The sequence below is a fragment of the Ammospiza caudacuta genome, chromosome 2, assembly GCF_027887145.1.
Source record: "Ammospiza caudacuta isolate bAmmCau1 chromosome 2, bAmmCau1.pri, whole genome shotgun sequence".
Classification (NCBI taxonomy): domain Eukaryota; kingdom Metazoa; phylum Chordata; class Aves; order Passeriformes; family Passerellidae; genus Ammospiza; species Ammospiza caudacuta.
In genome coordinates this window covers 41,976,197-41,988,104 of record NC_080594.1, presented here as the reverse complement: position 1 = coordinate 41,988,104, position 11,908 = coordinate 41,976,197, and the positions used below count along the sequence as shown (strand labels likewise).

At 38.2% G+C, this 11,908-nt stretch overlaps 1 protein-coding gene and 1 non-coding gene across 2 annotated transcripts in view; both read right to left on the bottom strand.

The window, feature by feature from the left end:
- Positions 1 to 11,908, bottom strand: part of CEP295 (centrosomal protein 295) — a 43,635-nt gene that overhangs the window by 12,500 nt on the left and 19,227 nt on the right. Inside the window, exons 13-18 of the mRNA XM_058825451.1 lie at positions 11,046 to 11,137; positions 9,825 to 10,893; positions 8,701 to 8,872; positions 8,412 to 8,564; positions 6,789 to 6,902; positions 1,309 to 1,415 (exon numbers count right to left, since the gene is read on the bottom strand). Of these exons, the coding sequence (XP_058681434.1) occupies positions 1,309 to 1,415; positions 6,789 to 6,902; positions 8,412 to 8,564; positions 8,701 to 8,872; positions 9,825 to 10,893; positions 11,046 to 11,137 (1,707 nt within the window). The remainder of the gene's footprint in view (positions 1 to 1,308; positions 1,416 to 6,788; positions 6,903 to 8,411; positions 8,565 to 8,700; positions 8,873 to 9,824; positions 10,894 to 11,045; positions 11,138 to 11,908) is intronic.
- On the bottom strand, positions 136 to 219 carry LOC131555007 (small nucleolar RNA U2-19). Its single transcript, XR_009274502.1, has one exon. It is a non-coding gene; the product is annotated as a small nucleolar RNA U2-19 (small nucleolar RNA).

Here is an 11,908-nt window from a genome sequence, read left to right as displayed (position 1 = left end):
ACAGTCAGGCAAATATAGATTCATCCTTGCTCAGTACAACACATTCACACCCCATGTCCCAGGCATCTACCCCCAACAGCCCCCTCCCCTCTCTCTCATATACACACATTCACACACTCAGTCTCACATAAAGCCTCTCAGAACTGCATACAAATCATGACACCTAGAAGATTGTTTTATCTTCTGGTGGTCAGATTTGGCTATTTCTCATCACAGACCCACTTCAGCTGAATTGTGGATCTCAGAGGGACATATATGCAAAACATTAAAAATTCATGAACTTTATAAGTACTTTCAATATTGAGCTTTTTGCATACAGGAGACTTAAAATCTAATTCTATGAAATTAAACTAAAATATACAAAATTATCTTCTTTAATTTTAAGGTAAGCTCTATAAAGTCACGAAGAAGAATTTTGAAGAATTAGATGTGAACAGTTCTTCTCAAACTCTGACTTAAAATGTGCCCTAGGAAAATAAAAAATCTAGGAAACCCTTCTGCCACATTTTTCATTACGTACTACTATATATATGTGTGTGTGTATTTAACATACACATTTAGAACATTTACATCCCAAGGCACTTTTATACATCCATGTCATAACACAGCATGTTTTAAATACTGTTCTTATCTGCTACCAAACTGATGGAATATTTGAGGGAGAGAAAGGAGGGAGACTGGTGCTGGTTTTGGCAAGGCTTTTAACAGTCTCACAATATTCTATGATCCCAGTTGGATGTTGCAACCTGGATGGATGGACAGTAAGAAGGGTAAAAACCTGGCTGGATAATCAGGCTCAGAAGTCAGGGACTGAAGGGTTACACACACTGTGGAGGTGGGGAACAAGTACACAGCATTCTGTACTTGGCAATGACCCAGAGGAGGTGACACCACACTTTTATCAAATCTGCAGACACATTAAGTCAGGAAGAGCATCCCATGCACTGAGCAGCAGTGCTGGTATCCAAAAGGACCTCTGAGGCTGCTTCAACAGGAATGGTATGAAACTCAGCAAGGGCAAAGTCCAGCACCTGGGAAGGAAGAAGGCAGAGCACGAGCCCCAGCTGGGCCTGCCTGGGGAGCAGCACTGTGAAAAAGGAGTCTCAGGAAGCTGAGTGTAACCCATTGTGTGCCCTGACTGAGGAGCAACAGCATCCCATGCTGTATGAACATGGTTATCTCTTTACTTGGTACTTGTTTCACTGCTGCATTTAGAATATGCTCCCACTCTTAGCCACCCAATATGAAAAAGAAAGATTACACCACAAAATAAAGAGTGAGTTATATGATTATTTTGTTATGACCAACCGTATTATCAAGCCCCAGTGATGGTCCAGAACTTGTTCTAAGTCTCTCTCCACCTTCAGCAGCGACAACTGGTGAATCTTGAGACACTTGAGAGTCCTGGGACTGGGCTGAACACAAAAGCAACAGAAGCAATGAGGAACAAAAAGCCATTTTCGAGTTCACAGCGAGCAATGCACAGCAGAGGGCAGTAACACTCCATTGCTGCTGGCCTCACCCTTCAGGCACCGATTCTGCCCGGCCTTAACAACTTTCACCTACAGGAGTTTCTGCTGCACCACACCACCAATTTCATCAGTGACCTGTGGTCCTTGACATGCCTTCCTATAAGTTCTAACTACCACAGAGCAGACAGGAAGAGCTGGAAATTCATGTTTTGGCTTAGCAGAATGAAACGTGGCTTTGCCAGTGTTATCACAATCATGTCACTGGAGTGGGGGGAATCCTTTACAAGCTACCATTACAGTGATTACAAAGAAAAGCAGACATTCTAAGTGAGTCAGAGAAACCAGAAGAACTGAATTGCTTAACTATAGCATGACTAACACCATGGAACTGAGTCACTCTTACCATAATGCTCTCACACATAAAAGTAAGTAAGATCAGTATCTGCAAAAAATCCACCACAGCAGCACCCAACAAATGCAATTTCTGCATTCAGTGCTGATAAGCACCTTCAAAGTTTGACAATTCTATGATTATTAATTAACTGTCACAAACAAATACATATTATTATTTCCAGTATAGTTTTCAACAAAGAAGTGCCAAGTATGAAACTGAAATTAAACACAAGTGAAGTAGGCATGTTTTATCCCAATTCTAAAAAGGCTGCTGAAGACAGACATTTCAAACCCCCAACTTTTATAAGACTCTCTACCTAAGTAGATCTAACTTTTTTCTGAATCCCAACACTGGTTTGTACTTTGTGTATGCTGAAACTCAGCTTCTTACCAGATGGCAAACTCTGGTTGTTCTAATTTATACTATAAAAAAAAGGGAAATGTTTCCTCTGTAAAGCAACAACAGTAATGGACTGATATGATATGACAATAATAAAGATTGTGTGCTCAATAAACATGAAACATTTTGAACCTCATTTCAGGGAGAGGAAAAAAAGTCCAAGATTTCTTATAGTCACTATTATCCAGTAGACATCTAGGAGAAAGTACAAAACATAAATGGAAATACATCTAAAACACATTTATTTAGAGGCCAAATACTCAGCTCAAGTCTGCTCCTCTTCCTTGGAGCAGGATACAGGAGACAGAGGATGCTGGAAATGAGCAAGGCCTTCAAGAAAATTCCTTGAAGAAGCATGAAAACTGCAATCATCTAATCAACTGCTATGTAAACATCCCCATAGGAGAAAAAATGCATAGCACAAAAGATTGCTAAACCTAAAGTAACACCAAGAAGCAGTGTCTAGAAATGGCTGTCAGACATTCAGAAACTAGAAATAGACTATTTATTTTTAAATTTAATAAAAAGGTAAATGCTGGAGCCAGCTACCACACAATTCTCCATTTCTTGATACCTTTCCATCAACATTAGTGATACTTTTCTGAAAGAAGTTATTTTATTTTCTCTAGAATATCACCAGGACAGGCAGTAATTCAGGACACACTAGAGATGAGATTCAAGCATTTAATAATCTCTTGTATATAAATTCTGTGGACAGCTATGTTACAAATATTTCATTACTGAACTGCAATAACCTGCACTGTTCTTATGATATTAATACCAGGGATGAACAGTATCAGTTTCATGCTACAAACCAAATTATTTAATTAAAAATCCATGCTCATGTGCATGACTTTATTATATTAATATCTGTAAAAATCCTGTATTTGGTGCTTCATAAAGGAAGATTTTTCAGTCTTTTTCCCTCCTCTAAAATAATAGTGCAAGGTTCTTACAGCATCCTGACATCAACTTTCATGGGACTTTCATGTTTTAACTTTCTGGCCACCACAATGTCACAAAGAATTTATGTTTAAAAGCTGAATCTGCAATATCTCAAATGCTTATTTTTCCCCCCAAGAGGAATGGCAGTAAACTAGCAACAATTATTTTAGGATGCAATTTGAAATACAAATGACCAAAAATCCAATCACTCAGTGAAGACAATATAAAAACAGGGCTTACTCCAAATCCAGACATGTTGACAAACAAGGAAACAAACAGAAGCTAAACTGGTAATGGAAGAGGCAGTCTGTTAATCAAATGCCAAATTATGGACAACTATTTGTGATTACTAAAGATAAACTGAAATCTTAGGTTAGCCTGGATCACAAAATAAAGTCATGCTTGGAATAACATCCCTGTACACAGTAGCAATACATGAAGATAGTCACATCTGGAACACTGCTCAAGGGAACCACTGCAGACACACACAGAGACAAGCCTGATGGTGCATCCCTCAAGGAGGACTGTGGAAGAGGTGTATGTATCAAACCTAGTCACTAGTTGCAGGCTGACTTGCTAAGGAAATGAGGTTTATGTAATCAAACTGCCTGTCTCAGCTGCAGGGTTACTCTGTAATTCCCTGTTAACAGTTTGAATTCTATTGGCCCAATCTAGCCAAATAGGATTGGAAGAACATCAAGTGTCCAAAGTTCCCAACTCATCCTGTCAATGCATCAGTGGCATGTAAAAGAGCAACTCAGACTTTACTCACTGGTGGCACTCAAGGCAACATCACTTCAGTTACCTGTTCTCTGGCTGCAACCAGCTGGTCACTTTGTGTAGCACTTGCCACCACTCAGTACTAAGCACAGGGATTCATCCCCCCTAACCACAAGGAATCCTCAAGAACCATCTTACAGACACGGCTGCCTTTAAATTTGAGAGGCAAATTATACAGGCAGCTAATTACAGACTTTTCAAAAAAACTGCCTGTTACCCAAGGCAAGTCTCCTATCAAAGGAAACTCACCTCTGTTGATAAAGCATCTGCATGTAAAAAGCAGACTTATCAACTTTTTCTTTTCATCTTTTATTTATGATATTAAAAAGCATGTGAGCAGTGACTAGGGATTTGTACACATCTAGTGGTTCTGTAATCATGAAAGCAGTACAACTCCTAAGTTGTAAAGACTTATATTATCTGGTCAAAGGTTCAAACCAGCAAGAACATTACTTCAAAGAACAAGGTCAAGGATCACACAAGGCACTCATTTGCTCTTACCTGTAGAGATACAATTACATCTTGAAAACATGAAAAAAATGCAAACATGTTCTGGTGAGAATCAAGTAGCAAACAATATTTTAAAACCAAATTAAATAAAAAACCATAAGCAACAACCTAATACACTTTAAATTTTCCCTTCAGAAACTCTGTATTTAAAGTGCAAGGTGCTGTAGACTTTCTTGCTGAACTACCACACTAGTTACTGAAAGTACCAGAGAGAACCTCACAGCCTGTATGTTTTCAAGATTATTGCTGGCACTTTGGTTGCTGATCTGCTCAAGAGGGCAATCCTCTTAAACACATAATCACAGAAAGCTTTGGGGTTTTCTTCTTTTAATATAGATGTTCACATAGTTTCCTAATCCTCTTACATAAACTATTGCATGGTTCATATACAATAGTCTATAATGTAAAAATGCACTACACCAAGGTACTTTATATTAATTTGGTAACAGCTGCTCTAGCAACAGTGCTACAACTCACTCATAAAAATACAAGTCTTTTTGTCATATATTGTTAAGACAAAATATTTTCATGATAATTGAAGCTCAAAGATAGATATATTTCAAAAGGGGCATTCTGAGAAATAAAGAGACAGCTGAAGGAAAATGAGCTTATATGTACTTGTTCAAAACAACTCCAATTCCAAGTAAATCTGACTGAATTGGAAATGATGTCTCAATGCAAACAAAACGAAAAATTAAAGCTTAGGGCCAGTGATGAAATTTCTGGCAAAACCAGGACATGTATGCTACATAGCTGTACTGCTTGTAATAATGGGCATATGAAAGCTGCTAAGTTTCTGAGAACTCCTCTGCAGCTCCAGTAATACTTTAGATGGATACTGAAAACTGTACTGGACCATGCAACACTGTCATCTTGTAATAAGCTTCAGATTGCTTTAGTGAATGTTTTACAAACTAGTCATCTTTGTTCGTTTATAAAGCCAGTCAAGTTACCCATAACATGTTCAGTAGGTTTTAATGTCCTTGTAACAAAATTATTTTGAACATTCACAAAACTTTATAACAAAATTTTTTTCTTGATAACCAAACCAACTTGTTTTATTTTATGAAATCAGAAAACTCTGCCACCTATGAACATGGCCAATTCTCAAAGGTATTCTTGTTCAGTAAAAGCTCTTCATAGACAGACAACAATAGAGCTAAAGCAGTCCTTACAATATTACACTGCTGCTCCTTTTGACATATTCAGTGGAGCATGTGAAAAGCCTATGATGGCTATGAGAAAAGGTCAAAGCAGAATGGACCTCTCTTGAATACTGGCTATGCAGAGACTTTTGCTAGACAGGAGAGCAGTCACAGCTACTTGAGAATTCCAGGTGCCTGGCTCAGCTCTAGCACTGTGTTAGTCTCACAAGCTGAGAGTCAAGGCTAAAGCACTGTGAGCTGATAAGTCACAACTGCCTAATTAAACAGAAACTGCAGATACAAAATAATTCCCTGACACCAACCAAGGCAATGGGATGAAGCTGCATTAGGACAAGCTCAGACTAGACATTAGGAAAAGGTTTTTCACTGAGAGGGTGGTTACTCACTGGGACACATTCCCCAGGGAAGTGATCATAGCACTAAGGCCATCAGAGTTCAAGGAGCAACTGGGCAGTGGTTTAGTTTTAGGTAATCCTGGGAGAAGCAGGGAGTCGGACTCAATGAACCTTATACGTCTTTAAATTTGAAATATTCTACATTTCTCAATTTTCGTGTCTGTCACACCTAAGACATTGTTCTTTCCAAGTTTTTTTGAGCTGATAAGATCTCAGCCTTCTCTTTTTTGTCTCAACCATATTTTTAAGTAATTTCTTATACACATTGATCTTTCAATGGACATCTAGATCAACACATTAACAGTCCAGAAGTCTTTTTAAGCACTGGTTTCCCTTCTATCAATACAAGAATCACTGGGTACTGAATCAGGAATGCCACTGGTCTACCCAAAATAGGTTCCCACCTGGAATACCTGCAAACTTTACAATTCTAAAGGTTACAGATGAAAAGCACATGCCCTGGACAAGAAACTGTTGACCAGCAATGAAGTGTCCTGCAATGTGGACTTGTCACCAGAATGGTAATGGATCACAAAAACCCTAAAGACAAAAATTCATTTTGAAACAAGTGCTTATTGAAACATCCTTTTTTATACTCAAAATTCAATGGCATTAAATAGCACTGCAGGTTCTTTAACAGCCAGGTCATATTCTACAACTAAACACAGTCAAAATCAGCAATGTGGAATGGCTGAATGGTGTTCTTGAAGGGAGAGGATTTCCTCACCTGATTCACATGAAGTTTCAGCAGCCATCATCAACAATTGTTGTAATAATCTTCCTGGTGGATTAGTTTGCCTTGGACTTTCATTGGAGGCTTTTCCTTCATAGCTTGTTATGCCTGAGGGAAAGATACCTTCATGAAGAGCAAGTTTCACACATGCAAACTCCCCAGAGGTTGAAATCTGAGCAGTTTCTCTAAAACCATCATCTGTTTTATCTGGATTTAAAACACCTGCAATCAGTTTAGGTATAAAAAGGAAGTGTTTTGCACTTCATGAGGAACATTAAGATGCATATTCTATTCTGCAGAAATACACTGCTGAATTTTTATGGTCTCCATTTTAATGAATTTAGCCATATCACATCAGTCTATGCATTATACAGGCTGAAAGATTATGCAGACCATAGACTTCTCAAAAACTAATTCCTAACTCCACCAAAGTATTTCTTCAAAAAAATCTCAAACTAATTTTTTCACACAGCAAGTCCAAGAAAACTTGCAAAAAATGTAACTTCTCCAGATCCAGAGGTAATACAGCTTCTCTGCTCTGGTTTAAAGATGTCTTTCTTTGCAACCCAGCCCACAAAACAGCCCTTTCTGGCCACCCAATCCAATAAAAATCTCAAGTTTTTACTACCTACCATTACCAATGCTTTGATAATACAAGAATAAATCAGCTATGGATCTTAACAGTATTATACAGCTAAGTTTAAGTTACTAAAGTTCAAGTTCCTAACCCAAGTGCTTTTGAGAACATAAATATATTCTTCCATCAGCAAGTTTTGTTGGGGAAGGTTTTATCTAATCAAGATATCAAATCAGTCCAACAAGAATTCTTCTGCATAAACTGATGCTGACTAGTATTAACTACTTTTCTTTAATTGAAGGATGTCCCATATCAGCTGTTTCATTATTTTGCAAGGAATAGGCCAGATGGGCCTATAATTACTCACATTGCTCTGCTGAGCCTTTTTAAGAACACAACATAAAAAGCTTTGTAAAATACGCATTACATTTTAGATGTGAAGAGACACCGAAAAAAATTTAAATGTTTACCTTTAGAAAACATGAGTTTGTTGTACTTGTTAAATAATGTTCCTTACAAAGAATTGCAAAGCATTGCCAGCCGACTGTAACAAATATATTTATAAAATTTGTATTGCTCTCCAAGTTTTTGCAACATGCCTTTTAACTAGAAAAAACAATTCTAAAAGATGGCCTAAAAATTTCTGTAGAAGCTTGATACTAACACCTTACTTGAAAGATTTCACAGTCACTTACTTGGTATAATCAAAAAGTAAACCATTAAACAAAATTTACCAACTTCTCTTTAGACTTACTGTAAAACTGCCTATTAACACAAATCCTGCCCAAACGAATTATCAACAGGGAACTCAGGTCATGGAGTAACTGCATTTTCTTTTCCTGGTGTTTAAATTTTGTTTAAATTATGTTTTTCTAGACAGACACTAACAAAAGAAAACTCTTCTGAACTACAACTTTGCCAGTATAAGTTATACTTTAAGAAAGGCAACAGTATCAGCTATAATTTCCTAATAATCTCAAAGATTATATTTCTCCAATCTACTACTCATAACAGCACTTATTACATATTTTATACTTTACCTGCCAAAGAGAGGCTGCAGTTCTTCGGCGTGTCTACCTCTGGTATAATACTAAGTTCATGCTGCTCCAAACCAACACCTAACTTGACTTTTGTCACTGGTGGTTTGGAAGATCTCCATTTCTGTTCTCTACACAGAACTTTCTCAGGTTGTTCTGCAAAACAAAGTTTAGTATGTTGCAATAGTATGTGCACAAACACACACACTCTTCAAATAACTTGGAGAGATGGAAGAGAACTCCAACTCAGCTGTAAAGCAAAAAAAATTATAATGAAAAACAACAACCTTACCAGTTTGCTCAACTGGGCCAACGCACTGTGAAATTGTTTCACTTCCGTGAAATTCACTCCCGCCACAATTCTCTTGCTGGTAGTTTTCTGAGACTTGGAAGAAGTCAGTTGTCTTAATCCTGACAGGCTTTTGTACCTCTGTCATTTCTTCATTTGGGCAAATATGTCTCACCTGAGAGGGGAGGAAGCGGTTTTATATAAGATTATATTTATACTCATTTATCAAAAGAGCATTTTCTCTTGTGTGTATTCCATGCAGGACAACACTGAGCACATTGAGAAAGTAATTCAATTATGCAGGATACCATACAGATCTGCTTAGCTCACAAAAACATTTGGACATGGAGGTATTTTACTGAGCTCTACAAACCTAATGTGCTCAAACATTAGTTAAATTTTCAAGGCCTTTGTGAGATTAGATCAGAGTAGTCATCATTTTTAACAGGAAAAATTCCCAAAAAGTCTGCTTTTACTTTTTCAGCTCCCAAATTCAAGAATTTTAGCTGCTTGGAAACTGCAAAATCAAAAGACAGGAACTATAGGGAACAGTTATTCTTCTAAGATGGGTTCTGTTTAAAAAAACCCCAAAAACACAAGGAGAGGCAAAAGGAGGCTCTTTATAAGCTCAAAAATAAACTTGGATTTCTCTTCTGTTGCTGAGAAACAAGCAAATTACAACTCGAGTCTGCAGCAGCCAAACCAGTTTCACAGTGGGTACACACAAAAAGACAAGCTTTAAAAATGATCCATTCAAGATGCTTATGATATCCTTTCAGGTATTACTTATGTATTTTTAATACAAGGGCTGCTTAACACATAGAGGTGCACTTACAGATATGAAGACAAAACTCTATCTACAAGGTATTTCAGACAACAATTTCAATAGGCATTATGTTCAGAGACCAAGCACAGACCTTCACAGTATTTCTGTTGGACTTAATAAAACTGTGCTCTTGGAGCTTTACAGAGGAAAAGCTGATTAGAAATCACAAGTTCTAAATGAAATTTTCATTATGGGAAATCACCTAAAACTATCAACACTCCATGGGGGTACAATGTAGCATTGACTTGTAGGTTTGATCACCTACTGATGATTACCTATGCAAAGTGCTCCTAAAGCTTACCTGCTTGTTTAGAAGTTGTTTCAAAGCCTCTTGCTGTCTCTGCATCTGTTCCTTCAACTTATCTTGCTTCTGTAAAAGTAGTTTTTCTTGTATTCTCTGTTTAGAAAGAAGAGCTTCTCTTTGTGCATCTAGCTGCTCTTGCAATTCTTTCAAATGCTTTTGCTGAGCTTGGATGCTTTCTGATGAGGCCAACACTCTGTCCCTTAAGCTCAGTATACCAGCATAATTTAACGATGATGCATCTCCTGCTTTTGACATCAAGAATTCTTCAACACCCTGAGCTTTAGATTCTTCATGCACTAGAATTGTGGGTTCAGAAAGACTGAGAGGTTGATCAGGGCATGTTTTGCTGCTGCTTTCTACAGATCCCTGCTGGTAGGCTAAAGAATTAGCCAAGGCTGATCTCTTTGTGGCTGGCATGACGGATGTCTTAAATAGATGCTCTTCTCCAGCTTCTGTCTTGTTTCGATAGTTAGATATCTTCTGAGGTAACTCTTTAGAGTGTACTGTTTCTGAAGACTCAGAGGAACTTTCTGCAGGCAACACAAATCTGAAGTGCTGTTGGTGTGCTTCTGGTTGTGTTCTTACTGCAGTCACTTCTTTCCTGACTGACCCTGACGGTAAATGGGACTGGAACAGTTCTCTGATGCGATTATTGGCAGTTTCAAATATTCCCACTTGTTCCTGTGAAGCACAGTCACAGGGCAAGTGAAACCCTCCATGCTTCAGATCTGATGCTTCTGAAAACTGCACTGATTTTCCAGGACAAATATCATGCACTTGCTCTTGCTGCTTCTGTGAAGATGGTTTTTCCAACATACCCAATGTTCCTGAAAACACAGGCAATGACCGCACATACTCTTGGGCATGAACTTGTTCTGATGCCTGGTACTGTGCTGGCTGCGCTCCTTGTGTCTGTAGGGGCAGCTCTGAGACCAGCTCTAAGCAAATGGGCTTTGTTTCCCTGGTGCTCAGAGGTGTTTCAGAAGCACACAGGTACCTTTGCCTCAGTGTATTCTGATACTCCTGTAGATTCTTTTTAACTTCTTCAATGGTTTGCTTGTGCAGCCTGAACAGAATGAAAACATTAATCTTTTCAAAGCAGCGCAAAAAGAAACAGCAATTTCAATAATCAAGGCCATTGAAATTACTTTGAACAGACATTTAATAAAGATGCTTTACATTCCATAAAGACAATTTACATTCCATAAAGACACTTACCTTTTTTGCTGCAGAAGGTGTTGCTGAAAATTATGTATCATCTGTCTATGACTGTCTTCTCCTGGACTCCTGGCTTCTGATGTATTTCCAGTCTAATCAAAATAAAATAATTTTAATTGCACATATACAACTAACTCACAGAAAACTATTATGGCATCAGCCTTAAGCTGTATGCTCTTGCATGTAAGTTTACAGAAGCTACTGGGTACCACCATGTTTGAAGTCTGTGAGATTTCAGCCTGAGGCAATGAAGCTAAAGGAGTTTCTAGAACAGATGGCCCACAGCTACAGCCTCTCTCTGCACACACCATCAAAGTCAATGGTGCTTACAGCAGCTCAGCCTAAAGAGGTAAATATACCCTGCAAACTCAGGGAGCAATGAGCCAGTGTAGCTGCATTTCCAAGGCAATCAGGCTCACAAGAGTACTGGTTGTGCAAGTGAAGCAAGATTTTATACATAACAAAATTACTTTCCTTCAACATCCTCCATAAATTTCTCTTCTTTAAGCAGCTGTTTGAGATGTAAACAGAGGTAGATTTTTCTTTTTCCTCCCACCATGATTTTTTTTTACCTTTCTGAAAAAGGTTATGTCTATATGCACAATCATTATGTGACTATAACCAGATTTTACTAACAGGTACAATTATCAAGGCTGCCCCCTGAACTACAGAGAGACAATACAACAGCAAAAGTGACAATCACAAAATCACAGAATATCTGAGTTGAAAGGGACCCACAAGGTCATCAAAGTCCAGTTCCTGGTCCTGCACAGGACCATCCCCAAGAGTCACAGCATCTATCTGAGAGCATTGTCCAAACTCTTTGGAACTCAAGAGAGGCTTGGTGCCGTGACCACTTCTCT